Source organism: Enhydra lutris, unplaced genomic scaffold (genome assembly GCF_002288905.1).
Source record: "Enhydra lutris kenyoni isolate GAN:26980312 unplaced genomic scaffold, ASM228890v2 scaffoldscaffold67, whole genome shotgun sequence".
NCBI classification, from domain to species: Eukaryota; Metazoa; Chordata; class Mammalia; order Carnivora; family Mustelidae; genus Enhydra; species Enhydra lutris.
In genome coordinates this window covers 8,319,435-8,346,255 of record NW_019154151.1, presented here as the reverse complement: position 1 = coordinate 8,346,255, position 26,821 = coordinate 8,319,435, and the positions used below count along the sequence as shown (strand labels likewise).

The 26,821-nt window shown below is 44.4% G+C and overlaps 1 protein-coding gene across 1 annotated transcript; it reads right to left on the bottom strand.

The window, feature by feature from the left end:
- Positions 1 to 1,228: 1,228 nt before the first annotated feature.
- Positions 1,229 to 25,644, bottom strand: LOC111159218 (sushi repeat containing protein, X-linked 2). Its single transcript, XM_022521661.1, has 11 exons — positions 25,439 to 25,644; positions 23,540 to 23,765; positions 18,960 to 19,040; positions 9,273 to 9,464; positions 7,011 to 7,187; positions 6,585 to 6,711; positions 6,314 to 6,435; positions 4,807 to 4,986; positions 4,493 to 4,626; positions 3,060 to 3,181; positions 1,229 to 1,758 (listed from the first exon to the last, which is right to left on the bottom strand). Exons 2-11 carry the CDS (start codon positions 23,619 to 23,621, stop codon positions 1,578 to 1,580), a joined length of 1,398 nt encoding a protein of 465 aa, XP_022377369.1. The 5' UTR covers positions 23,622 to 23,765; positions 25,439 to 25,644; the 3' UTR covers positions 1,229 to 1,577.
- Positions 25,645 to 26,821: the final 1,177 nt, after the last annotated feature.

Sequence of the window (26,821 nt, the reverse complement as noted above, 5' to 3'; positions counted from 1 at the left end):
CATTAGCTCTGCCTCTCCACTCAGCCTGCTTTCTTCTCTCCTGTAATTTTCCACTGGGGACCCCTAGGCAAAGCCAAAGGAGAAATGACCCTGGGTTCCATGAGAGTTAAAAAGAAAGTTCTCATACATTATATGTAAATAAAAAATAAATAAAATTTGCAAAGAAGGGGGAAAAAAGAAGAAGGTTCTCAGCAGCACGGGAGGGATACCTTTTCTCAAATAAGGACACACCGTAAAGTGTTGCTGCATTTCAAAATGGCCCAGCCTCAAATTTACTTTCAGGCCCGGCTCTTAAAGCTTGATTTTGGGTTGTGGCAACTCCTACCTGCTCTCTGCTCACCTCTTAAAAGGGATCTGTTGGGCATCTGCCTTTGGCTTAGGTCGTGATTCTGGGGTCTTGGGATCGAGCCCCTCATCAGGCTCCCTGCTCAGTGGGGAGTCTGCTTCTCCCTCTCCCTCTGCTGCTCCCCGCTGCTTGTGTTCCCTCTCTCTCTCTATCTCTCATATTTCCTTTTTAAGGATCTGAGTAGGGCGACTGGGTGGCTTAGTCATTAAGCATCTGCCTTTAGCTCAGGTCATGATCCCAGGGTTGCTGGGATCAAGCCCCACATCGGGCTCCCTGCTCAGCAGGAAGCTTGCTTCTCCCTCTCCCACTCACCCTGCTTGTGTTCCCTCTCTCCTTGTCTCTTTCTCTGTCAAATAAATAAATAAAAATCTTTTTTAAAAAAGGATCTGAATAATACGTGAAGCTGAATCTTTTTTTTTTTTTCCTTCTCCACTAGTTCTACAGAGGGTTGGAGTGATGGTTTACAGGTTGCCTAGATCATGAGCTGAGGGCTTCCCTGAGGAAGGGACAGCCCTGGCTGCCTTTTGCTGGGGAACTGGAGGCTCAGTAAGAAGAGATTTTTGCCTACGAGCCAGCTAGAGGGGCCAGTACCAAACATTCTGCTCTGGCCTGATCCATCTTCCTCAGCGGCCTCCCATGGCCACATTTTCCTTATTTTTACATGAAGCAATGGTTAACATCACATTTGTAAGCCAATCCCCTAAAAGAGCAAAGGACAAGCTCAAGATCTTGAAGCTCCCACCCAGTGCCTCCAATGATACAGCTCACCTGTAGGGGAAAATCCCCCTACACTTGCTTATGTACATGTCCTGCTTATCTGTTGTGACAGTGCTGCCCTCTGCTGTCACCTCCGGGTAGAGGAACCATTTCAAACACAGCCAGTTGGTGTATGAATTGAGAATTTACTATCTTGGAAGACTTTGGAGAGTAGCGCAGGGGACCAGATTGCAAAAAGAAGACTTTCACCCCAAGCCCATTGCCCAGGACCTGTCCTCAGTCCCTGCCTAGCTTCGTATGCTCCTCCAGTGCTACTTAAAGCAGAGACTTGCTTAGGGAAACTATTACACAGCCCCACAAAGGGGCCCAGGAATGTCCCAGAATTGGTGAATCTCACCCACCTCAGAGTCCTATACCTAGAACCGTGGGGAACCATTTCTGCCTTTTATCAGGCCCCAGTTTTGGCCAACTAGGAGAGTTTTCTCTTGACCTCCATCCGTGCCCTGGCTCAAGTTCACTCGCACATGTCCCTTTGCTCCCGGCGCTGGATCAGCTCCTGGTTGCTCAATAGGTAGTCATCAATGAATGTGAAGATTTCCTCGGGGGTGACAGGTTCCATGTAGCGTTCCCGGTCAATTCCCTGCTTGTCAATCAATACCATGTTGAAGTAGGAGGGAGTGAGGCGCTGAAATTGCCTAGAGAGAGGAGCCCACAAGGTGTGAGTGAGACCTTGTCTGGGCTTCATCCCACCACGCTCTACCCATGGACTAATTCATTCCCTACCTGATCTCTTGTCCCCACCCTGTCTCCTACCTCAAGCCCCTTTGTTTTTTCTCTGTTCCGACCCTAGTCTTGCTGTTCCTTTGCATCTAACTGCTACACCATCCCTTCCTTACCCCAGATGGAGCAACTGTCAGGCTATGCTTCCCTCATAGGCCCCTTTAAGCAGGACTATCACATATACTATGTGAGCTGCACAGAATAACTCCAGGGAGCACCAGTCATATGTACTATGATGCGACTAGTGTTTTCTAGAGTTGGGGTGGGCATAACTGGCACACATAATGGCAGCCCTGAGATTGGTTAATATTACCTGGTCAGCTCTTCTATTTAGAGATGCAAGTTTGCAGTCTCCTTCCTCTGTGTGTTTCCCAGGCTCTCCCCTACCTGGGGCTGAATCTTTCTGTCCACACTGCAACAGCCTGAGAGGCAGGTATCATTTATAGAGAACAGCAAGCAATGATAGCTTTATTGGCACTGAGTGTACGTGCAGGCATCGGAGGGGTGATAATGGATAGATGATGAGAAAAGTCCATTTCTACCACCTGTCCCCAGTAGTCTTCTCTTCACCCAGGGTCCAGAGGTGTGTGATTCAGATTTTAGTGCCTAAAAAGATGCCTTTTGCTCCTTTGGAGACTGAAGACAAAGAGATGAGGCCATGAGACAACAGAATCAGAGGCTTCTCTGAGTCATGTTTGGGTCTGTATCTCAGCCCTGGCTGTGATTCAGAGTCACCTGAGGTGCCTTATGAAAGCACCCTCCTGGGTCACCTGGGTGGCTCATTCATTAGCATCTGCCTTCGGCTCGGGTCATGATCCCAGGGTGCTGGGATCGAGCCCTGCGTCAGGCTCCCAGCTTGGCGGGGAGCCTGCTTCTCCCTCTCTCTCTGCCTGCTGCTCCCCCTGCTTGTGTTCCCTCTCTCGCTGTCTCTCTGTGTCAAATAAATAGAGTCTTTTTTAAAAAAATTAAGTAACAAAAGCACAGTCCTAAGGTAGTTTGGGGTGGAGCCTGGTCATCAGTGTTTTACACTCTCCCCTCTGCCCATTTGATTTTGATATTCTACCACTCTCTGGTTTTATCTATCGCATCCAAAGAGTTCAAACACAAGGCATGCCTCAAGAGGGTAGTGTCTGTTGCTTCTCCTCCAACCCTCCCATTGCCAGTGTCCTGCCCGGGTTTCTGTCCCCTCCCCTTCCCTGTGGCCTCCAGCTTGGACCTGAGCTCCTCGATGATGTTGGCTGACAGCTGTTGCTCCCGGATGCGCCCCACCTCCTGAGGTGGCCGCCCCACCAGTTCAATGATGGTCACGTGGTGCTGGTCCAGTCCACAGGTGGATTGCTGGGAGAGAAGCGAAGGTTTGATGGAATAGGTCCTTAGACTGAAACCCAAGGCTACTTAGCTGATTCTTCCTGGGACCACCCTGAGGCAATGTAGGAAAGGAGGGGCTTCTCCCCCAACCATCATACCGTGGGGTTCAACTGTCTCTTTCCTCTGTCATTCCCAATGCATTTGCCCTAACAGTATTTCTTTTGTCCCAGTGAAATGTACCAAACCTATCACACCATGTGGTGTAGAAAAGCGAAATGTAATTGATACATTGCAGGAACATAATCTCTCCTTGTTGAGTACTGCATTGGCTTTACCCAACCAACATGGGCTCTTAACAGATGGCTGTGGTGATGTGATTATAATGGCTATTGTTTATTGAACACAAATACCTAATGCTTTGCAGGAATCAGTGAATCCTTACAACACCCCTAACAAGGTGGTATCATTCCCGTTCTGTAGGGGACACAGTAACTTGCCCAAATTTGCATGACAGTAGGATGCTGAGCCAAGACTCAAACTGAGGGCTGATACTGCCTGCCCAAGTGTATGCTCCTTACCACTAGGCTACATAGCCATGGCCTTCTCTCAGTCTCCAACAGTTCTCCGAAGTAGGGCCGGTGCTCTTTTCATTACCTTTTGTTGCCTTCCTCACACTGAGCAGGACACCCTATAACCCTATCCTGGCTCTTTGTCTTGCAGGGTCACCTTTGAGTCAGTTACCCAAAGCAAGGTTTAAAGCAACAGTGAACACTCTGGGGCGCCCAACCCCTTATTTAATCTTTGGGCTACTCCTCTAGTCCTGAACCTCAGAATCACTGTCCTTACTGGCTGCTTCCTGTTCCTGCTCTTGCTTTCTGTTCAAGCTGAGGTGTTGTCTTTGTCTGCCCTTTTTGGGGGGTGGGGAGAGATTGCTGGAGGCGTTAGGTCGGTTTTGGTATGGACACCCAGGATCATCCCTTTGATAGAGCTGCTGCCATCATGAGCCTCTGAATATTGACTTAACAACTTCTAAGATTTAACCTTTAGAAATCCCCCTAAACAGCATCTTCTCTTACCTGGGTGTCTAGACCCTTGTAGCTCCTCAGAGCTGTTTCTCTTGGTCCCAGCTCCTGAGAGCTGTTTCTCTTGGGTCTCTTGGTCCCATTAGTACTCCATGAATTCTCTTCAAGAACCTTTTTATAAGACCCAATGAGCATATCTATTGTGTCTTATCTACCTCTCCCTCCTGCACAAATGGCTTTGGCTAGGTAATGCTTAGTAATGGAGTGGGCTTAGGGGGTAAGTAAAGGAGCTAAGCCCTAATCAGGAGGTGGGTCTCACCTGCAGCATTGAGATCTGCATTTTATAATATCGGTTGGAGGGATCAGGAGCTGAGATGATGAGGAGTCGCTGTTTCTCATAGAACTGATCCAGAAGGCCAGCAGCAGAGTTGACATTGACATTAATCTTCATGGCTAGGGCAAGAGCATATGGTCAGTTCAGAGTACAGCCTTTCCTTCATTCCAGCACAGGTAACAACACCTTGAGGAGTTGCAGTCTTTCAAGTTAACTCTTTTTGGTTGTTTCTGCCTTTCCTCCTCCAAAGTAGCCCTGATCAGTATGTCCACCCTGCCCACCCTCCTGCTTTCACTCACGGGCACAGATGGGTGGTGATCCTGACCACTGGCGGCTGGACTGGCAGACCCGGGAGGGGGTTCCTTGGCGTTCATAACCTCCATCACAGTGATATTCACAGGTGGCACCATAGTTGTCCCCTGCCGAGGTGCAGGTGAGGTAGCCATGCTGTGGTGGTTTTAGAGTTGGGCAGCGTCTCACTGTCAGGGAGGGGTTCACGTTAGGAGCTATGGTATCTCTTTTAGGAACAGAAGGTTAAGAGGGTGCCCATGCTGTGTTTTCTAGATCAAGAGACCGAGGAGGATCAGAATGAATGGCTTCTCTGTGTTTTCAGTGGCCAAGGGTGGAGCCAGAATTTTCCTCCTAAGGAATTAAAGCTGAAATGCACACAAAGGTGTTCATAAAATCTGGAGGTGCAGGGGAGTATACACATTATTATAAAAAAGAGTATCCATCTGTAAAAAAATAAAGTTTGTTTTTAGATCTTATAGACACCCTGCACAAAGATGACCATCTTATGTAATTAATTTTTAGTATCAATAATAAATTGGAGAAGACTTGAATATCCATCAGTGGTAGAAGTGTTAAGCAAGTCAAAATATATTCTTAGAAGTAGGTTAATAGGGGAACCTGAGTGGCTCAGTTGGTTAAGCGTCTGCCTTCAGCTCAGGTCATGATCCCGGAGTCCTGGGATCGAGCCCCGCATTTGGTTCCCTGCTTGGCAGGGAGTCTGCTTCTCCCTTGGCCTGCTGCTCCCCGTGCTTGTGCTTTCTGTCTCTCTCACTCTCGTTATATCTCAAATACATAAATAAAATCTTTTTAAAATAAGAAGTAGATTAATATGTTCTCATTAAAAATATTTCTGAATAATTTTTAAAAAGCATGAGAAAACTACCTGTGTTGTAATGAAAGTGAAAAAGGGGGATCTAAGATTGGGTGTACAGTATGAGCTCAACTATCTATTTTTTTTAAAGTCTATGTAGATTAAAGACTGGGAGGAAAATCCCAAAAGATTAACAATAATTGCCTCTGGATGATGGGGCAATAGATTCTTTCCCCTTTGTATATTTATTTCCAAAATGTTCAATGATGAGCATGAATTATTTTTATAACAAACAAACAAAAAAACCTCAAATCAAAACAATACAACACAACCCAAAGAGGAAGAATCAGGCTGCCATCACCAACCACCAATTTCAGCAGAGGTCAAAGACTGAGAATGAAGGCTCATTAGATTTGATAATTAGAAGACTAAGAAAAGAAATAAATACAGAGTATCCTCATGAATTTTATCGGGATTTAGAATGAGACAGTCTTACGGGGCAATCAGGGTTTCTGAAGCGTGTATACACATGTAATGTAGCTTCCTGAATGACCCTGTATAAATGAACTTGTTTTTTTCCCTCTCCCCGTATCAAAGAGTCATCTGTTTCAGGCACAGAGGGGAGAGAGTTGTGGTGGGCATGGAGAGGGTCAGGGTGGAGCAGGAATAATGAACAATGTAGAGATGGAAGACTTCTTTCTGACCTTGTACTTTCACAATGAACTTGCAGCTGGCTCGGTTATAGGCTCGATCGTAGGCAGTGTATCGAATCACATGCTCTCCTTCGGGAAAGTGAGAGCCAGGCTCAGGGCCCCGAAGTGTCACCCTGCGTGGGACCAGGTAAGAGAGCCATTGAGGAAACAGACTCTTAGAACTGGGGTCTGGGGCACATCATCACGGTGGCATCAGCCTGTGAAGTGCGGTGTGGGCAGCCCAAGAAACCACTGGAAGGAGTAAGGGGAATCCGTTCCTCACCTGGTGATGGTACCATCAGCAGAATCTTTCACCAAGGGTGGGTCCCAATATACCCGAGCTGTCAGTTTCTCTGGCTCTGCCATCTTCTCCCGTGAGTGGGGACAACGGATCTTGGGGGGATCTAGGTCTACCAGGTTCAGAAATCAAGTGCTGACTCATGGGCCCCCTACCTTCCCTGGAGGGAACCCATAGAAGCAATACCTCCCCACTGGGTAGATAAGAGACACACCATGGTTCAAGACGCTCAGTGCAACTGGGAGAGGAAGCCCAGCACCAGGGGAAGTGACCACTTTGTTGAGCTTGTGCCCAGCGTGCCACCCTCACAGCAAGCAGCAATGCCTCTGTGGTGAGAATTCCCCATCACCTGTGGCTATAATGCCAGGGTGGCTCTTTGCCGCAGGACCCATGGGAGCGACCACCATTTACCTACACATACGGGCTCGCCTCCACTCCATCGCCCATCTTCCATGCAGATTCGGCTGCGATCACCTTCCAAGTGGTAGCCACTGGCACAGCTGTAGTCACAGCGGGAGTCAAGAAGCACCCCATTTGTGCAGGTATAAGTGCCACTAGTGATGAATGGCAGTGCATGGCATCTCATCTCTAAGGGAGAACCAAGTGGCAAGCTCAGTGGCCTGTGGGACTACCTGGAGGTGATGCCTGGGCATCTAGCACAGGCATAATTGTATCAGAGGCAGCAGAAAGTACAAAAAACCCTACCCCAAACTGTCCTTACATTCTTGTGCCCAGCTGCCTTTTAATTTTCATATCATAAAACACAGCAATACTCTTGGAGGTCGGGGGTGTCTTGAAGAAGTGAATTACTTGTTAAAGTGCATGGACTTCGGAATCACACCCAAGTTTGGATCCCAGCTCCACCTCTTACTAGCTCTGTGACTTGAGCAAATTATTTTATCTCTCTCTGTGTCTCAGTGCTTTCACCAGTAAAATACGGATATTCCATAGGATTGTTGTGCAGGTTAAAAGAGACAATGCATATAAACCTCTGGACTCATTTAAGGCCTCAGTAGCTGTTTTCTGAACTTGTTCCTCAAATCCTAGATGCTCTTTAGCAAATGCAAAGCTCCCCTTTGAGTATAATTTTGCGGTTACAACAGCACCCCTCAGCTGAGGCTCACTTTCATGTGGAAGCAGGTTCATCTTACATCTGGGTGAGAATACAGGTCACACCAGTGCCTGGAGGGCCAGACTTGGTGGTTATTTGATTAAAGAGGAATCCTTGGGCTTTAGACACCACGTGTGCTAAAAGTGTAGACTGACTCTGAATTGCTTGTGAGCCTGACTGTGAGTTTGCCTAAGTCTAGTTTGAGATACCTGATACTTGAGAGAAGTAGGCAAGTTACACTTTAGGTTATCTAAGTTCTAGCTCTGCATATGTTTGGTTATTGGAGCTTTGAATAAAAATTCTATGTAATCTATGTTCGCTTGGCTTCTTGGCCAAACGAGAATTGAAGATGAGTGCCTTTTATGTTTTCTAATAACCTCTATTTAAAGACCTATGGAAGAATGACTTTCTTGAAATCAGGGCAAAGGACAAAGGTTTGTCTTTTTGGATAAATTTGTATTCCTAGTATTATATGACAGTGAAAATGACCCAAGGTGTTTGCCCTTTTCTCTCTAATGGGGAAGGACAAAGCCAGATTCAGGGTTCAAACATAGTAATTAACTCATTCCAAGCACCTGGAAATATGGGTGTCTGCATTCTTTTAGCTAATTTTATGTTCATTTATAGGCATATTGTTTTAATTTTGTAAGCCCAACTCAAGTTCATTTTGGAAATGAATGGGTATACGTCCAAAGCCAAATTACTTACAATCATCTAAAGGTGTGTGGTGGCTTCTTTCTTTCTGGCTATCAAGCCTCCCCATTTCTCCACAGCATCTTCTCTGACTAATGCCATCTCTCTCTAAATGCTCACTGCCATACATCCACTTGTACCGCATTCATGCGCACACATTTGTGTTTCTACCCCATTCGTCGATAAGCAGTCTGGGAGTAACCAAGGAACTGAGCAAGCTCTTGAAGAGACCAATGCAGGGTCCTCCACCCGTGGTGGTTCTACAAGTGATATTCAGCGATGGACATACGGATAGACAAAGTTCAGCGGCTAAACGTGGGTACGTTGTGGAGCTTGAATAAGAGGTAGGGATTTGGGAGCTGAGGGGGACATGATTTAGACTGTGTGTATTAGTATTTCCACATTTGAGCCTTAGGGATTCTTCTTGACTTTCAGAAGAAAATGAAGAATAGCAGATGTCTCGTACCTTCACTGCCAAGGCCTTCTAAGGCCTTAGGGCAGAAAGTATAACAGTTCACCTCAAGTGAGAAAGAGTCTGAGACCACACACATCCTTGAGAGCTCCAGAGAAAGTCCCAGGTTTACCCTAGGCCCCAGTCCTTAACTTTATATGTACTCCTGGACCCTCTGAGTCAGAAGGGCTGGTTGTTACTTAACTGTCCATAGTGCTTGGACAATAACCACAGGGAGAGAAAATGAACTAGAATGTTAAGATGGGGAAAGGGCCTGCAGGATACCTGTGGAAAATTTTCAGTTTGCATTCGACAGAGGGCACAGTGACATTTCCAAGAACATATACCCTCAAGTGGCTGACTGGCTGGATGGCCTCCCCCACATACACATGTCCATACATGCACACACAGCACTTACGCCTGCAGTAGGCAGTTCCAGACCAACGGCGGCTTGGCAGGCATTGCACCGACCTTCGTCCAATCAGTCGAAAGCCCCGGTCGCAGGAGAGCTCACAACGAGTTCCCAGGCTGCTGTGATAATTTCCTCCCCTTGGAGAGTAGCATGTGGCTTCTCCATCCTGGATATTCAATGTATAACACCACCGGGGGACTGTAGCAATAGAAAAAAAGTAAGACTGAGGTCCAGTCATCAAGGCCGTATGGTATTGGTGAAAAGATAGACACATCGATCAGTGGAACAGGATAGAGAGCCTGGAAATAGATCCACATAGGTTTGTTTGTCAAAAGGATTTTTGACAAAGGCACAAAAGCAATTCAATGGAGGAAAGCCAGCCTTTTGGACAAATGGCGCTGGAGTAATTGAACTTCTATAGGCAAACAAAATGAAACAAAACTTTGGCCTAAGTCTTACAACTTATACAAAAGTTAACTCAAAGTGGATCATGGACTTAATTGTAAAAAATAAAATTATAAAACTTTGAGAGAAAAAAACATAGGAGAAAATGTCTGGAATCTAGAACTAGGCAAAGACATCTTAGACATGACACCAAGAATTCAATTCATAGAAGAAAAATCCACAAAATTTAACCTTGTCAAAACTAAAAACTTGTGTTCTGTCAAAAGCACTGTAATAGATAGGAAAAAAACACAAACTGGGAGAAAATATTTGCATTATTTGCAAATAACTGACATAGGACTAGTAGCTAGATTATAAAAAGAACTCTCAAAACTCAACAGTAAAAAAGCAAAAAATCCAGTTGGAACAAGGGTAGAAAACATGAACAGACATGTCATTGAAGAGGATATAGTGATAAGCAAATAAGTACATGAAAAGATGTACAGCATCATTAGTCCGTAGAGAAATGCAAATTAAAACCACCACAAGACACCATAATACACCCATTAGGATGTCTAAATTTAAAAAAAATACATCAAGTGTTGGTGAAGATGGAGAGAAACTGGAACTCTCACATGCTGCAAGGGCAAATACAAAACGATACTGCGACTTTGGAAAATATTTTGGTATTTTCTTATAAAGATGAATACACACTTGCTGTGCACCTCTACAAGTCCACGTTATGTATTTACTCAAGTGAAATGAAAACCCGAGGGGGCGCCTGGGTGGCTCAGTCAGTTATGTGTCTGCCTTTGGTTCAGGTCATGATCCCGGAGTCCTGGAATCAAGCCCCACATCGGGCTCTCTGCTCAGTGGAGAACCTGCTTCTCCCTCTCCTTCTGCTGCTCCCCCTGCTCGTGCTCTCTCTCTCTCTCACTCTCACCCAAATAAATAAATAAAATCTTAAAAAAAAAAACCGTGTTCATACAAAACTCTGTATCCAAATGTTTAAAATATCTCAATTCATACTTAACAAAAGCTGGAAACAACTCAGATGTCTTGTGGCTGAATGGTTAAAATGACTGGTTTATCTGTACAAGAAGGAAGGTCTGACGCACAGGACTACAAAGATGACTTGCCAAGGCAGGTTGCGAAGCAAAAGAAGCCGGGTTCAGAAGTCTGCATACCAAAAAAAAAAAAAAAAAAAAAAGACTGCAAACCGGAAGATTCCATTTATATGACATTCTGGCTTAGGCAAAAATACAGGGACAGATCAGTGGTTGCCAGAGATCAGGAGAAAAGGTTGGGGATAACTTCAAAGGGGTAGCCCTGGGCAAATTTTTGAGCTGATGGAACCATGGTGGTGGTTACCTGACTATATGCATTCTTTGAAATTCATAGAACTGTACCCCAAAAAGAATGAATTTTACCGTATGTAAATTTAAAATGACTTAAAAAAAACCCCACAAATATATAAACTAGAGAGAGGAAGGGAATGTGATACCAAAGAAGGCTGCTTAGGAATGAAAGTCAGATCCCAGTTCGGTACTGAGCACAAAAGGTAAAAGAGCCCTTAAATTATAAAGACATTAGAAAGATGCCTCATTGGTTACACAAAATAAATGACTCTTCAGTGGGTTCACATTTTTTAAAAGGTTTTATTTATTTATTTTGCCAGAGAGAAAGAGAGAGAGTGGAGAGAGAGGGAGAGCCCAAGCAGGGGAAGCAGCAGGCAGAGGGAGAAGCAGGCTCCGTGCTGAGCAGGGATGGAGCCCGATGCAGGACTCCATTCCAACATCCTGAGATCATGACCGGAGCCAAAGGCAGCTGCTTAAGCAACTGAGCCGCCCTGGTGCCCCCAGTGGGTTCAGATTTTAAAGGAGCACATCTAAACAGGCAGACGGCCACATGCCTAGGAAGGCATACATTAGGATGACACAGATCTTTTAGCCTGGGGTTGGGAAGGCTAAAGCCCGGGAAGAGCTCATTTGGTTCCCGAATCCTGGGACAAAAAAAGAGGGGAGGGGCTTTAAACAAAAGCACATCGGGAGTTAAAGGAACAGAGATAGGCCAGGAACATCTGCCTGAGAGCAGCTGGTGAATGAAGACAGATGACAGTGTGGAAAAACTATTCTCTGAACAACACGCTTGTGGCTTCCAGTGCTAGTTTTGAGCCTAGGCCTGTGATACACGACTGCCATCTGGGGACCCCGTCTCCAAATTACAGCAAGTCTCTTCAGCACTATAGTTCCAGAGCTGTTGATTATGTCACCACACAGCTACTCCACATGGGAGGCCGGGACCCCAACAATCACTCCCGTTTTCTTGCTTGCCTGTATTCTGCCAAGGAAAATACACATCAGATTGCAATGAATGGAACCAGCAAGCTCAGTAAAGGGAACTACAAAGTTCAGGATAATGCTGAGATGGTAAAAGAGGGCCTCCTTATTGCAAGTAAGTTCACATTTGCTCGCCCAGAGGAATCTTAGCATAAAAGAAAACACATGGGAGGGCTGGAAAAGAGCAAAAACACGATTCCAATTTTGTTTTCACCCCAGCTTTATTAAGGGTGCAATCGACAAATAAAATGATATATGTATTAAGGTATATGACATGCTGTTTTAATATATATATACATTGTGAAGTGATCCCTGCAATCAAGTTGATGAACACATCCATAATTTCACAGTTACCATTTTTTTTTCGTAGTGACCACCCTGAAGATGCAGTCTCCTAGCAAATTTCAAGTACACAACACAGTATTATTATTCACTATGGTCACAGTGTTGTACATTAGATGCCCTGAAGGAGGAAGGCAACCTCTGGGAACCATAGCCTGGTGAGGCCAATGGTACTGACAGCAGCGGGTTCTAGAATATTTAAACATAGGCTTCTGAGCAGTTAGAAAGAGAAGTGGTTATCTCCAGGTGCCCTGAAGAGCAAGTAATTCCAGACGGACCTCATTTCCTTTTTGGGTAGGGTCACCAGACTGATAGAGCAAGGTAAATGGTAGGCACATGACATGGAAGTAAGGCACGTGACAATGCCTTTCAGGCTGCTGATGTGGATTAAATGTAAGACATACATATAGGAGACGTGACAGTATGGTTGTGGAAATTTACAATCAGTTCAACAACTGTACCCAAAGAATGCTGATGGGAAACTAAAACTAAGGATGAGGCTAAAAATTGCACGGCAAAAATGTCTGGTAGGAAACGTGTTAGCCATTACTGAGTAGCTACCATGTGCTGGGCACAATGCTTTGCACATATATTTTTTTATTTTCACATCCATCATTTCATACAATTTGCAACAGCCCTGTGAGTTAGATAGGTGTTCATCCCTGTTTTGCAGATGGGGAAGTAACTTGCCTGGAGTCCCTCGCCAAGTATCAGGCAGAGCTGGGATTCGAACCCAAGCTTTGTCTGGCTCTAAAGCCTATCTTTTTTTTTCTGATCACAATATCTGCCGCTACAGTGCATTAGGCTGCTATTTGGAAGTATAAATTTATGTTTTTGAATAGGTATATGGTCACATGATTTGAAACACAAAAAGTATAAAAACTTACACAGTGAAAAGTCTCCCTCTCAGCCCTGCTCCCAAGTCTACTCCCACTTAGTCTCCCCATAAAAAAACCAGTGTTGTTTCTTTATGCATATAAAGCATATATTGTTCTAGATTCTTTTTACCCCCCTTAAATTTTTGGGAAAAAAAGTTTTATTTATTTGAGAGAGCGAGTGAGCGAGGGCATGAGCGGCGGTAGGGGCAGAAGGAGAGGGAGAAACAGACTCTCTGCTGAGCAGGGAGCCCAAGGGAGAGCTCAGTCCCAGGACTCTGGGATCATGAACTGAGCTGAAGGCAGACGCTTAACCCACTGAGCCACCCAGGAGTCCCTACCCCCTTCCTTTTAACACATAGAGTAGTGCGTTATGCTACTGTTCCCACCAATGCTTTTAAAAATAAACTTAACAATGTGTTTCAGAGACCTTTCCATATCACTACATAGCATGCATACAATTTATTTAAATGAAATAACATTTATAAAATACACAGCACAACGACTGGCACACAATATGTGTTTGTCCAGGGTGAAATTGCTGGCAGGTAGAGGAGCTGGGACTTGAAACTCAGACCCATGTCCTCTTCTCTGTGCAGCTGTCTGCCTATCTCTTTTTGGGGATTAGAAGAAAACAAAGTGCTGACAACAGAGGTGAAAGGGCCTCATCTGTGATTATCTTGAGATTACCCAGGCAGAGTTACCAGTTTGTCTAGAGCTGAAGCAATATACCGGAAAAGCGGTGCCCCCGGAGAATGGGCAGTATACTTCAGACAAGGGTTTCTGACTCCATGCTAGGAGGCGGGATGAGGGAATGAAAGAAAGTTCAGGATTAGCCAAAATGGCACCAAACTACATGGTCAACTGGCTCTAAAATCATGATCTGGTTTTTACTAGTTAACTCTTTTTCTTTTTTTAATCTTTTTTTTAAATGATGGGTTATGTTATGATGAAAGAGATGGAATGAGCGCGGTTTTGGAGTCCGACAGACCCACCTGGGTCTCGATTCCTGCTCTGCCACCTCTGAGATCTGCTGCTCTCTAAATTTACCTTCTCTGAGCTAAGTTTCCTGTTCTGTAAAATGGGGATACTAAACCGGTTTCCTAGGGCTGTTCTGAGAACCATATGAAATTGCCTGTGTAAAATATATCTAGCCCTGGGAATATTTCCTAAATCAGTGTCTGGGTGTGAGCTGCCTGCTCATTTTGCTTCAAGCAACAAGACGTTGCTGCCAGACTTTTTTTTTTTTTTTTTTTTAACAGAAAGTCTCACTCATTACAATTGCAGAGCCAGTGTGAAAATGCAAAGACCTTACAAGGGAGGCTGGGATCTTGGGTTGTATTTTCCCATCCATGCCCAAGCTGCTCAACAGTGATAACTTCACTCAGTTTTATGTCCTGAGATTAAGTTCCAAAAAAAGCCATGAGACACTTGACCCCAAGGCCAAAGTCCACCATGTCACTTACATTTTTCTAAGGAGCTTTATTACATTTAAAAATAATCAATGACGCAGGTTAATATTAATCATAGGGCTGCCAGACCCCTGTTTGTTGCTTTTCCCCTTCAACTTCTCCCATTTACAGTTTCCTACAATCTGGGTTCTGTTCCCAGGATGCCAACGAGTCAGCAAACATTTCTCGAGCACAACTTTTTACATAGCTCTGCAGGGGTATCACACATGGCTTCTTTTGTTAACAGGTAATTATTTTGTTGAGGGTAACAAAAAAGTAAACCCAAGGGGCAGCACATAATGAATGCCAAATGAGTGGTCCACACAATAAATATTTATTTCAGAGGAAGTACAAAATAGGTACTCAGTAGATATTTATTGAATAAATGAGTGGAAGGAAATGAGGGAATGGATGAGGAAAAGCTCAGTGTGGGCTAAAGCCATCAGGGACCAGAGTAGAGTTCTACTAATCTGGCTGAAGCATAGGTTTCATGTGGGGGAAAAGGGTAATGAATTCTCAGCCTGGGCAGCTAGACTGAGGCCAAATTCTGTTAGAAATAGTCCCAGTGGGTACCACAAGCTAAGTGGATTAAGGGAAAAAAAAAAAAAAAAGAAGTGGTCACAGCAGGCCACTAGGTTTGGGGAAGGGAAAAACATGAGTCTGAGAATCCAGTTAGGAGGCAATTGTCATTATCCCTGTGTGAGGTAATAAACATTTTAAGCCCATGGAGTAATAAAGAAATGATAGTTCTTGGTGAATGGTGAGAAGTGATGAGGAAAAGGGACTATTAAAAATGCCATTGATGGAGAAAGGGGAAACCTCTTACAGTGTTGGTGGGAATGCAAACTGGCATAGCCACTCTGGAAAACAGTATGGAGGTTCCTCAAAAATTTAAAAATAGAACTGTCCTGTGATCCAGCAGTTGCATACTAGGTATTTGCCCAAAGGATATAAAAATACTAATTTAAAGGGACACATGTACCTTGATGTTTATAGCTGCATTATCTACAATAGCCAAATTATGGCAAGAGCCCAAATGTCCATCAGCTGACAAATGGATAAAGAAGTTGTGGTGTGTATATACAATGGAATAGTACTCAGCCATCAAAAAAGAATGAAATCTTGCTGTTTGCAACAATGTGGGTGGAGCTAGAGTGTATTATGCTATGGGAAATAACTCATTCAGAGAAAGACAAATACCACATGATTGCACTCATATGTGGAATTTAAGAAATGAAACAAACAATCTTGGGGGGAAAAAGAAAGAGGCACAACAAAAAAAGATGCTTAACTATAGAGAACAAAATGAGAGTTGCCAGAGAGGAGGTGGGTGGGGGGGGGTTCAGTTAAATGGGTGATGGGTAGTATGAGGGGCACTTGCTGTGGGACACCTGGATGGAATAGTCAGTTAAGTGTCCAATTCTTGGTTTCAGCTCAGGTCATCATCTCACGGTTGAGGGATCTAGCCCCTCATCCAGTCCTGTGCTCACTATGGAGTCTGCTTGAGATTCTCTGTCCCTCTCCCTCTGTCCTTTCCACTTGCATGCATGCTCTCTCTTTAAAATAATAAGTAAATTTTTAAAAAGAAAAAAAAGAAGGGCACTTGTGATGAGCACCGAGTGTTGCATATTAGTGATGAGTCACTGAATTCTACTCCTGGATCTGATATTACACTATATGTTAAATAACTGGAATTTATTTTATTTTATTTTTTGAGAGAGAGAGAGAGAGAGAGCATGAGTGGGAGGGTAGGGGCAGAGTGAGAGGGAGAGAGAGAATCTTAAGCAGGCTCCATGCACAGTGTGGAGCCCAATGTGGGGTTTAAACTCATGACCCTGAGATCATGACCTGAGCTGAAATCAAGAGTTGGATGCTTAGAGGCTCCTGGATGGCTCAGTCAGTCAAACATCTGCCTTCAGCTCAGGTTATGATCCCAGGGTCCTGGGATGGAGTTCTGCATTGGGCTTCCTGCTCAGTGGAGAGGCTGCTTCTCCCTCTTCCTCTGCTTGCTGCTCTGCCTACTTGTGCTATCTCTCCATCAAATAAATAAATAAAATCTTTAAAGAAATTAAAAAAATAAAAAGAGAGGCTTAACTGACTGAGCTACCCAGGCACCCCAACTAACTGGAATTTAAATAAAAACTTGAAACAAACAAAAATGCCATTGAGTCTTTTTTTTTTTTAGAACAATGGCATTATTATCAAAAGCAGGAAGGTCAGTGGTTGAGCCTTTTTCAGGGAAGATGAAAGAATTTAGTTTTAGATAACCTTAGATGGAAATTTCCAGTAGCTTTTGGAGATCTTATCTGGGAACTCAGGAGACATGTCAGGGTTGTATAAAGTTCAGATCCATGCCCCATTGTCTCTTGTCACCTCTAGAGAGCCTATCTCCTTTCTTGGCTTGAGCTATGACCAGAAGAGTGAAATGGCATGGAGCCCAAGTATGTGGAGGTGGGGGATGGTAAGAAGAGAGGGTTTTGCTCATTGCTGCCAAGAGACTAGAGAGATTAAAGTTTCAGAAAGGGCCATATGATCTAGGCATTGGAAAGAATTGTGATCTTCAAGGAATGTTGTTTCTGCATGGTATTTGTGGGTGAGTGGGAAACAGACCTCACAGAGTTTAGGAGTTAGTGGAAGCAAAGGCAACAAAGCAGTGGGTGTGGACCATTTGGCAGCAAGAAGATAAGTAGAAGGTAGCTAGAAAGAATCATAGAGAAATCCAAAGCTCTGATCATTTCTTGAGAAACTAGCTCCAAGTAGTTTTCCTACCATTTACCTTCTTCTTGCCAAGTATAATGTTTGAAATACACTCAGTTTTTCTCTGCAATATTTGACACAGTAGATACCTCATTCTTTTCCCTTTCCTTAAAACTCTCTTCTCATGTGGCTTCTGTAATATGATAACTACTACCTGGATCTCCTTCTACAGGGCTGACCTCTAACTATCTCTTTTTCCCTTGTTGGCTTCTCTTCTCCTACTCACATCTGTAAATGTCCTCTGAGGCTCTGACTTTTGGCCCTCTGGTCTCGCAGACAGCTCATCCATCTAAGCTCCATCTTCCTACTTCCCACTGCTTATAGGGTACCTTCCCCAAACTAATTTTCCTTTCTAACTTTCTCTTTCTGGGAGGGGTCTTACAGTTCTCCTAGGTATTCAGAATAGATGCTTTCAGATATCTGTTTGTTTCTTAGCCTCTTGGTACATCACATCTGAATCAAATCTTGTCATCTCTTTCTTTGAAACATCTCTGGGGTTCATCCTTACTCTCCATTTCTTAGCCACTACCCTCAATCATCTCTGACCAATGTTACAATTACTGATTCATGTAATGAAGAGTCTCCCTGACCCAGGATCTCCCCTTCTTGAACCCCTACCTCTGTACACAATAACAAGGTTGATATTCTGAAATTATCATTACCATGCCACCCCCTGTGCAAAGACATATGACAGCTCCTTATAACTCCAAGTACAACAGCTAAACTCTTCTGCCTGGCTTGCAAAGCATAGAAACAAAGAATCTTAGAAATGGAAGAGATACTAGATATCACCTGGTCTAACTTGCTTTCTAATGTAGGAGTCCCTCCCTATTCAGCATTCTTCACAGATAGTTCTCCTGCCTGACCTAAGAGAGGTCCTTAGATCATGGAGCCTTTCCTAATTTTTGTCTTACTCTTTATACTCAACTTTGTTTTCCCCTACTTCCTCCACATCCCATCTTCTCCAGTCAGACTGGTTTCTTCTTAGCTCCTTCCTCTGTTTTGTTCTTACCTCTCTATCTGTGGCCAACTGCTTCACCGAATGCCCTTCCCTCCTTTCTCCAGTTCTCAAAATTCACACACCATTCAAGGCCTAATCTAAACATCATCTTTCATGATTCTTCTCCTGACTTCTTTTTCTTAACTCTTATTGCATTTACTGCTGCCACATAGATTCACACTTACTTGCCCTACATGTGCTAATTTTATTGCCCTCTCACCCATCCCCCACTCCCACCCTGCCCCCAGCAAAATGTAAGCTCCTTGAAGAGGACAAAACCTTACCTTAGATGTTGTATCATCCACAGGCTTACCCTGCACAGGATTAGGCATACAGTAGGTATTCAGTCAATACTTAATGATTAATAATAGATGAGTAACCTTAGTGCTAAAGAGTTAAGGTCATACAGCAAGTCAGTAACCAAGTTCATGATTGGAAATCACGGCCCCTGATTCCCTGAGCAGCAGTTTTGTTTGGTATATGTGAGCAAAACTGGGTGAGGATGCTTCAGGGAGGGTCCAGGCCTGAGAAATAGGGAGGTTTACCTCGGTAGTCTAGGGCAGGGGCCCGTGGGACCTCTTCAGCATATACTTCATTGTAGCTTTCATCTGGGTAGTAGCCTGAACCTATAATGAAGAAGAAAATACCAAGATGACACACTAAAATCTCGCTCAAGTCCTTCCCAACCTTTCCCCCTATCCAACTTGGTCCCTTCCTGAGGACATGGCACTCCATGGGGGAGTCAGCCAGCTGGATATTTAGTGGGGAAAATTTTGCCTTGTAAGGCAGCAGAACTATTGTACATAAATCTCAACATCCCAGGTGCATAGAAGAAGAGCTCATGTTCGTGGGGTGGGGAGTGACTTACTGGTAGCACAAGAAGCTTCCATTCAAAAGAAAAAAAATGAACTTCTTGACTATCCATCAGCCCCACCAGTGGAGACTATAACAGACCCATTTCCTTGATGCAACACACAGGGTCTTGGTGAGATACTGCTGACCAAGCTCTGAAGATGGCCTGTTATTCCAGGTAGGAGGAGAAAAATAATCTGAGTAAGAGTCTACCCACTAGTGACAGGCCTGCTCATATTCCTCAGAGAGAAACAATTCCTCAATCTCCCACTAGCCCATAGGGCACCACCTTTTTGCCATTTGGTTGTCATTGCCAGGGGTAGCATGACAAACAGAAGGAGGGTTCAAAAGGCAAGAGGGAATGAGTGTAGTTTCATGTCTCCAGCAGTTTGTCCTGGTTTGGAGCAAAAAGAAAGCAGAGTCCTTTGGAGAAATGTCCTGTTCCTCTAATCAGCAAAAGCTTTAGCAGGGAGCTGCTGAGCTAGGAGAACATTCCCAATCCAGCCCCATTCTGTTAAGTGGCGCAGTCCCTGGTGGAGGCAAGTCTGTGGCTGTCTGGGAGACTAAACAGTGTGTTCCACCAAACGGCAGGAAATCAGTCATGAATACAAACTAATTGGAATACAACTTAGTCCTTTCCGGAGTGAAGTTTCCGGAAGCTTTCTTTCCAGCCTCTCTGAGCCCTTACGCATGCCCAGGAGTACAGCAGCCAGTCATGCCGGAGTCAGAAAGCAATTCCTCATTTCCAGGAGAGGGTATGCTTTCAGGACAGGGTTGGGTTTTAGTGCTGGAGCCCTTTGGCCCCTGTAAACACTCAGACCACAAGCTGGTCTGCCTCTAGAGGAGGAAGCACGGGGGGGGGGGGGGGGGGGGGGGTGTGTGCTGCGCGAACGGGTGGAGCAGAGGGCTAGATGATGACGCTCCTCCATTTCCACAAGCCCAGACTGGGGGGTAGAGGGTTTGGGAAACCATTCCAACCTGATGAACAAGGGAATGAATCAAACTGAAAGTTTGCCTTATGAAATCATGTCTTCATTGGTTTGCCCTCATTCCAGAGGAAAGAGTTCATTTTTTTTCTTTCCCTTTATTATTATTTTTTTTTTCTGTTTTCCCAGTTCAGTTTTTTTCTTGGCTTTCCTTTGTTTCTCCTTAGGCCTCCTCTCCCTTGCTCTCTCTCTTCCCACATGGGAGGGTTCTTAGTGGGGCAATGAATCCTTGTCAGCTGTTTCAGTTTAGTATTAGCCTCAGAGCCTTACAGCTTCTGTAAACAGGAGACCAGATGTGTGGGATTCCCTAAAGGATTAGCCCCAGCACTCTTGTTCCCGAGTTTGCTTGTGAAGGAATGCCCAGCAGGGAGGAAGCCTCTGTTTACAGAAGAGCAAACAAGAGTGTTAGAAGCCTATGGCTTGAGAGCAGTAGCAGCAACAACAGCAGGAGCAACACCACTGCTCACATCACTGGGCACTTCCTTACTCAGCACATCCTTGTACTCTGTGTTCAGTCCATTACGCATGTTATCGTATTATGTCACCCTAACATTTCAGTTACGTAGACACTCCTATTGTTCTCTGATATACAGATGAAGAAACAGGCTCGGAGAAGTTAAGGGAGCAGCCCAAGTTCTCCCAGCTAGGAAGGAACAGAGTGGGCCTTCTGGCCCAGGCCAGGGTGGTTTGATCCTCTGATACCGAACTCAGATACTCCACTAAAGATGGCAGCAAGAGAACGCTTTGGACAATATCCAGCAGAGAAAAAAAAAAAAAAAAAAAGCCCAAAAATCTCTCTTGCAATCCAGCCTTTTTGCTCTGTGTGTGGGATCAAAGGCCACAAAGCCATTTGGATCATTCCAGAATTACAGGGGATGTGGAAAAGCTGAGGGGAAGATTCAGTCAGATAATTACAGTCTCCAGCAGGGTGCAGAGGTAGCTAGACCAGGGCCAACTTTGCATCGTGATGGGAATGGGCTTAGGCCCCCTTACCACTTGAAGCCTTTCCATTTCCCTCTCTTTGCCTGTCTTGGGGTATTTTATTTTGCCAGTGTTAAGATACTGAGATGAGAGATAAGAAAATAGAGGGGCACACTCCCGACATTGTTCCATCTGCTTAACCCTTTTCAGCACTGGGGAAGAGAGGTTTGGGCAGCATTCCTTAGTTCCTTTCCATCAATCAGAGATTACTGTGTGGTCTTTTACTGGGTCCTTCCAAATTCCATAGTACTGTCAGAACCTCTAAGTACTGCCCTTCACAAAGGTATGGTAGGAAACGTAACTAATAGTTGGAAACTATTTTAAGATCCACACTGATACTTGGCTTATAGCCACGAATATAGTCTTACTTCCTGAACTGCACAGATATGCCAATCCACACTTTATAACCCTCTGTTCACTTCATTAATATTCTTAACCTTTCCCAACACCTGCTGAATATTCCTGGATCCTTTTTCTGATTAGCCCTGAATCCATACTTGGCTGCTTTCCTTGTGTCATTCCTATTGGAGGACAAAACTCTAGCTTTTCAATAAACAACATTGAATGAACAGAGAGTGGTCAATAGATAGCTGTTGAATGAATGAACAAATGAGTACAGCAAGCTTAGACAGCTGAGGTAGCAATGTAGGGGAGGATTATAAAAAAATTTCTGAATTTCTTTCATCATGAAGCCTCCTAAGAACAGAAGAAGGCTGAGTGAGTAGGTTTGTAGGGCTGTCAGAGACCTCACCAACCTGGGCTCCTCAGAAGGAGCTTCATGATTGTTGTGGAAGAGGAGAGTGCCCGCTTTGCAAACAGCCCTTTGAAAGTCTCAAATAAGTCTAAGTTTTTTGTTTGTTTGTTTGTTTTAAACTGCTCTGTCCCCAAGACTCCAATAGCTCAGGCTTCCACTCTGGAAAAGGTAAAGGCCTTTGTACTCCATGAGTTTTCTTACAGGTGTCCCAAATTGGGCTTCAAGCCATCTAATCTCCACTCCCTAGTCCTCTGGTCTTTGGCTGGATTTCCATCTTACATACTTGAACTGAAGCTAGGGGGAGATTGGCGAGGACAGCTGCACATATTATCTCCTGGAGACTTGGGGAGTCCTTTAGCCCCAAACAGTGTGTACTCTGCCAAGGGCTTGACTTGAATTTCTTCATCTCAATATCAGCCCTTGTGCTTCACCCCCTACAAAGCCCAGTTAAGCCAAAGAGGGGAAGAAGTTTGCATATTTGTTTGAAAGTTTGATGCAGCTGTTCCAGACAAACAGAGCTACTGCCAAAAGCCTCCACCAGGAGCTAAGGGCATGTGGAAAATTTCAGCTGCTGGGACTGTGGCTGTGATTGAAGCAGTTTGTTATTTACTCATCTCTGGATATTTTTCTAACTCTGTTGGTTGGGTCTGACTCCTTCCCCTACTCCTCCCAGCCCCCATGAGGGCAGACACTGTAGGCCACAGAATATTCTTAGCACTTGGAATGCCATTTGGGCCCCAACAAAAACCTCTGTCTGCCACCTCATTATCCTTCCTTCACTTCTCCCCCTCCCCCTTTCCCTCTCCTCACTGAGTCTGTTCTCTTCAGCTCCCTATGTTTTTAGGGGCAAAGGATGACACATTCGGGAATCCAGAAAACTCTATACCTTCTGAAGTAAGGAATAAGCCAGTAGAGACCGGGGAATTACTGTTTAAGAGACTGTGATCTGTATTGTCATTAACACCTTTGACAGAAAGGGACTATAAAAATCTTGTCCTGTAAGTGAGGTCTGGGGAGAGAGAGGGAGGGAGAGACTGAGGTGGGGAGGGAAGGAGGGAGGGAGAAAGGAAGCTGAGTGCAGAAGCAGTTGAGATAATGGCCTCAAAAGCCATGTTGTCCAACCCTCTCATGTTTGTGCCAATGCAGCCTGTTTTCAAGTATCTCTTGTTTGCCTCAAAAGCCTCCCTTGGTATCCAGTTGCAATGATTAACCTTCTTTGTTGTTGCAAACAATAATTCTTCATTTAGGGGCGCCTGGGTGGCTCAGTGGGTTAAGCCTCTGCCTTCGGCTCAGGCCATGATCTCAAGGTCCTGGGATCGAGCCCCGCGTCGGGCTCTCTGCTCAGCGGGGAGCCTGCTTCCTCCTCTCTCTCTGCCTGCCTCTCTGCCTGCTTGTGATCTCTCTTTCTCTGTCAAATAAATAAAATATTTAAAAAAAATAATTCTTCATTTAATTTAAGTGTCTCTTATTGCAGTCTAACTCTCCCTTTTCCAAGACTTAGTCTAGGTCCTGCCTTCCTTGGAAGTAATGGGCAACAGGTCATAAAACTTACCTGTGTACCATGTTGGTGTCACTGCTGGAGTGAGGAAGAGCAGGAGAGATAGAGCTCCTCTTTGGGTTAGTTGACCAGCCATCTTTGAAAGGAGTTGGGATGAGGGGAGGTTAGGGAGATAAGAAATAGAGATATGTGGCCAGAAGTACCAAGGAAAAGGAAAATATCTTTCAGAAATCAGCCATCAGTGAACTTCCAAAAGTGAGAAGTAGCAGAAATGCAGGATCTGTGAGGAAGAAGAAAAAATTTTAAATTATTGAATGCTTGTTATATTGTCCCCCTTGTAAGGATCTTCCATCTTGCACAATAACAAGACTCTATTTGTCATTTCTGACCCCTTTTCCTCCCAAGAGGGGGATGACATAAAACAATCAATTCTCAATTAATCCTAGTGAGATCAGATGCAAATGTTCCATTGTCCAAGTTATAAAGAGGGACATGGAGGAATCAAAATCAGGAAAGGGCCAACATAAAGTCATATAGAACCAAGAGGGAATCCTGTGATCGAAAAGCTACCAGTTGGTTTCATCCATTTAACTAGTATTTCCTAACCACTAATCTGGGAAAGCATTAGTTTGTATGGACTAAGAGCTTGAAATCTGGAGTTACACAGATCTGTGTATGTATCCAATTCTGACCATATTAGCTATGGGGTCTTGAAAACTTCCTTAACTTCTCTGAGCCTCAATTTCCTCATCTATAAAATGGGAATAATAATAGTATCTATCTTACAGAAGAGATTATTGCCTGGCACATAGGGAAGCAATAAATATATATTAGATATTATTATACCCAACTTTGTATTAGGACTAGATGTTTCCTTTCTCTAGTCTCTCAAGTATTAACTATGGCCTGGCTCTTTTTTTGGCTTTGGGTTTTGAGACTTAGTGGCTTTTGGCTTTCCAGTCCAGCCTAACCTTCTAGTTTTACTCTGCCGAGCCAGCAGGAAGTCAGTGAGGTTGGGAAGAACCTACTGAGGTACGTGAGGAGAGGGTGAGTAAGCTCCAGTTGCCCTCTCACTTCCTGTCCTGTCCTCACTCTAATGGGATGAGTTTTGTGGTTCCCAGTAAGCAAATACTTCATATAAGACAGTATTAAACTTGCTGCCTATTAGTATAAACTGGCCACCGAACTTTTCAGCAAGCACTCATTTGCCCACACGCTCTCAATGGAATGTCATGCTCAGGGGAGGAGTCAGTCCCAGAAAAGGAGAAACAAAAAGATGGCAGATTCTGGCCAGAGTCCTTAAGGGACAAGAGAAGTCCAAGAGAGGCAAAAATTCATTTTCCAATTCATTGCTGCTTGGCTTCAGATTTTGTCCAGAGACTGGCAAGGAAGCAGGATAGAAAAAAAAAATTGAGAACAAGCGAGGGAGGCAAGGAAAGTGGAAAGGTGTGGGAAGGAAGCTAGAAAGAAAAGAAAATTTGCCAGGGTTGAAGGCAAGAGATAAACGTAGAGAGAGGGAACAAAAGGACAAGAAAAGTGAGATTAAGGAGTGATTCAGGAAAATGAACAACTAGGTAAACTAATTACCAGCCCCTCTCACAGATGCATCCTCAATCCAATTCCTTGGTTCTGGATCAGGGGCTGTCCTTTTCAGACCCACTGCTCTGCATCCGTGAAGGTTTCCCTGTCTTCCTCCTCCCTGGATCTGAGACTGAGACTGAAAACCTGACTCGAGGAGTCAGCCCCCCCGCCCCAACCTGCTGCGGGCCGGGAAGGTAGTAGGGACCTGTATCTGCAGCCAGGTCATAGCTCAAATGGCAAGCAGCATATGATCCAGTTTCATAAAAGAACCCTCCCCCCACCAGCCATGTTGCTCATGTCCTGGGTCTCATTACCCCCCATAGTTGTGAAATGAGGTAGTATATAGTAGAAGGGTTAAGCAGCAGATCTTACCTGTTCTATATGTTTTGTGCTCTCTTTCTTTCTCCTTCTTTTTCTCCTTCCTCTCTGCTCCTCACATCAGTCGGAAAAACTTCTATTTTAACATTCCTAGAACGAGTGGCTCTTGGTCTGTCCGGGCCTCCGGGATTCTGTTAACACTGCCCAGATGTGAGGACATCCGCATCTGCCAAAAATTTCCTTAAAGCTATATTATCCCCAAAGCTATAAGCTATTCCTCCCTTGGAGAAGGGTTGTAGAGAGGTAGGGGAGAAAGAACACAAAGATTAGAGGCACACAGTCCGTCTGCCACAAAACAGGGGGAAAGTGTGAATGGTGCTGGCCCAGCGCCCGTGAGTATAGTGATGACTAACAGAGGCTGGCTGAAGGCCCTCCAGAGATGGGGTGGTACTGAAGAAACCTTCTTCTTATGACTCAGCATGACATCAGGATTGAATGAAAAGGAATTTCGAAAAATCCAAGGAGCGGGGCAGATTGTAGCTGACTTTGACATTCCCCAGAGATTTCCCCAGTAACTCCTCAGCACTTCCCAACTTGGAGTTGCCTCGCCATCCATATACACAGGGTCAAACACACTTGGAGACCCTCTCACGGATGATCTAACGTCTATGGATTTCAGTTTTTGATAAGATTATGTTGTTTACCAAAATCACCACGCACTTTTTGCCTGAAGGCTCAACACTGATTTCCTGTAATAAGAGTGGAGGGAAAGCATGCTTAGAAAGGCCTTAGTGGGAGGCTGTTTAAGCAAACCTCGATGATCTGTGCATGTCAAGGTTATAGCTGTTGCTGAGCTGTTTACCAGGGACCTTTGATTGAGGGATATGCTTCACTAAGCAAGCTTTCTTTTCAGTGTCTGGTAATGAGAGTACTCTAACGTAGTGCAGACCAGCTTCCTACATTCTCCCTCCTCTTAGAGTGGACATTGTCTTTGAAAAATCAGTGATTGTGGAAGAATTTTGTTTAGCTGTTGTAGAAAGGGTTTCTTCCCTGTGTGTGCAAGCAAACTGGTAACACCTCAGTTGTAAAGGGAAGACCCGTGCTTCTGATAATATAAAGTTCAGGATCAAGTCCATTTCATGTCCAGTCCACCAATCAGAAATATGTATTGAGTGTCTAATAGTGTGATAGTGGTAAAAAAAAAAAAAAACTGAAGACATGATCTTGGCCTCATTTACGCAATAAATTTATCATGCTTCTACTGTGTTAAGGTGGGTGGACAAAGACAAAATCCCTGATATCATAACACATAATTAATTTGACAATATTTACTGAACATCTGTTATGTGCTACACACTGTTCTAGGTACTTGAGAAACATCAGTGAGCAAAAGAGACAAAGATTCTTGCCCCATGGAATGGAGGAGGCAGACATTTA

Excerpts from the sequence above, each read along its gene's own strand:
- LOC111159218 (XM_022521661.1), bottom strand. The coding sequence starts at position 23,621 with ATGGCTGGTCAACTAACCCAAAGAGGAGCTCTATCTCTCCTGCTCTTC. Across the intron at positions 3,182-4,492 it reads TGCAGATCTCAATGCTGCAG|CAATCCACCTGTGGACTGGA; the intron begins GTGAGACCCACC and ends CTTCTCTCCCAG. Across the intron at positions 1,759-3,059 it reads AACATCATCGAGGAGCTCAG|GCAATTTCAGCGCCTCACTC; the intron begins GTCCAAGCTGGA and ends TCCTCTCTCTAG.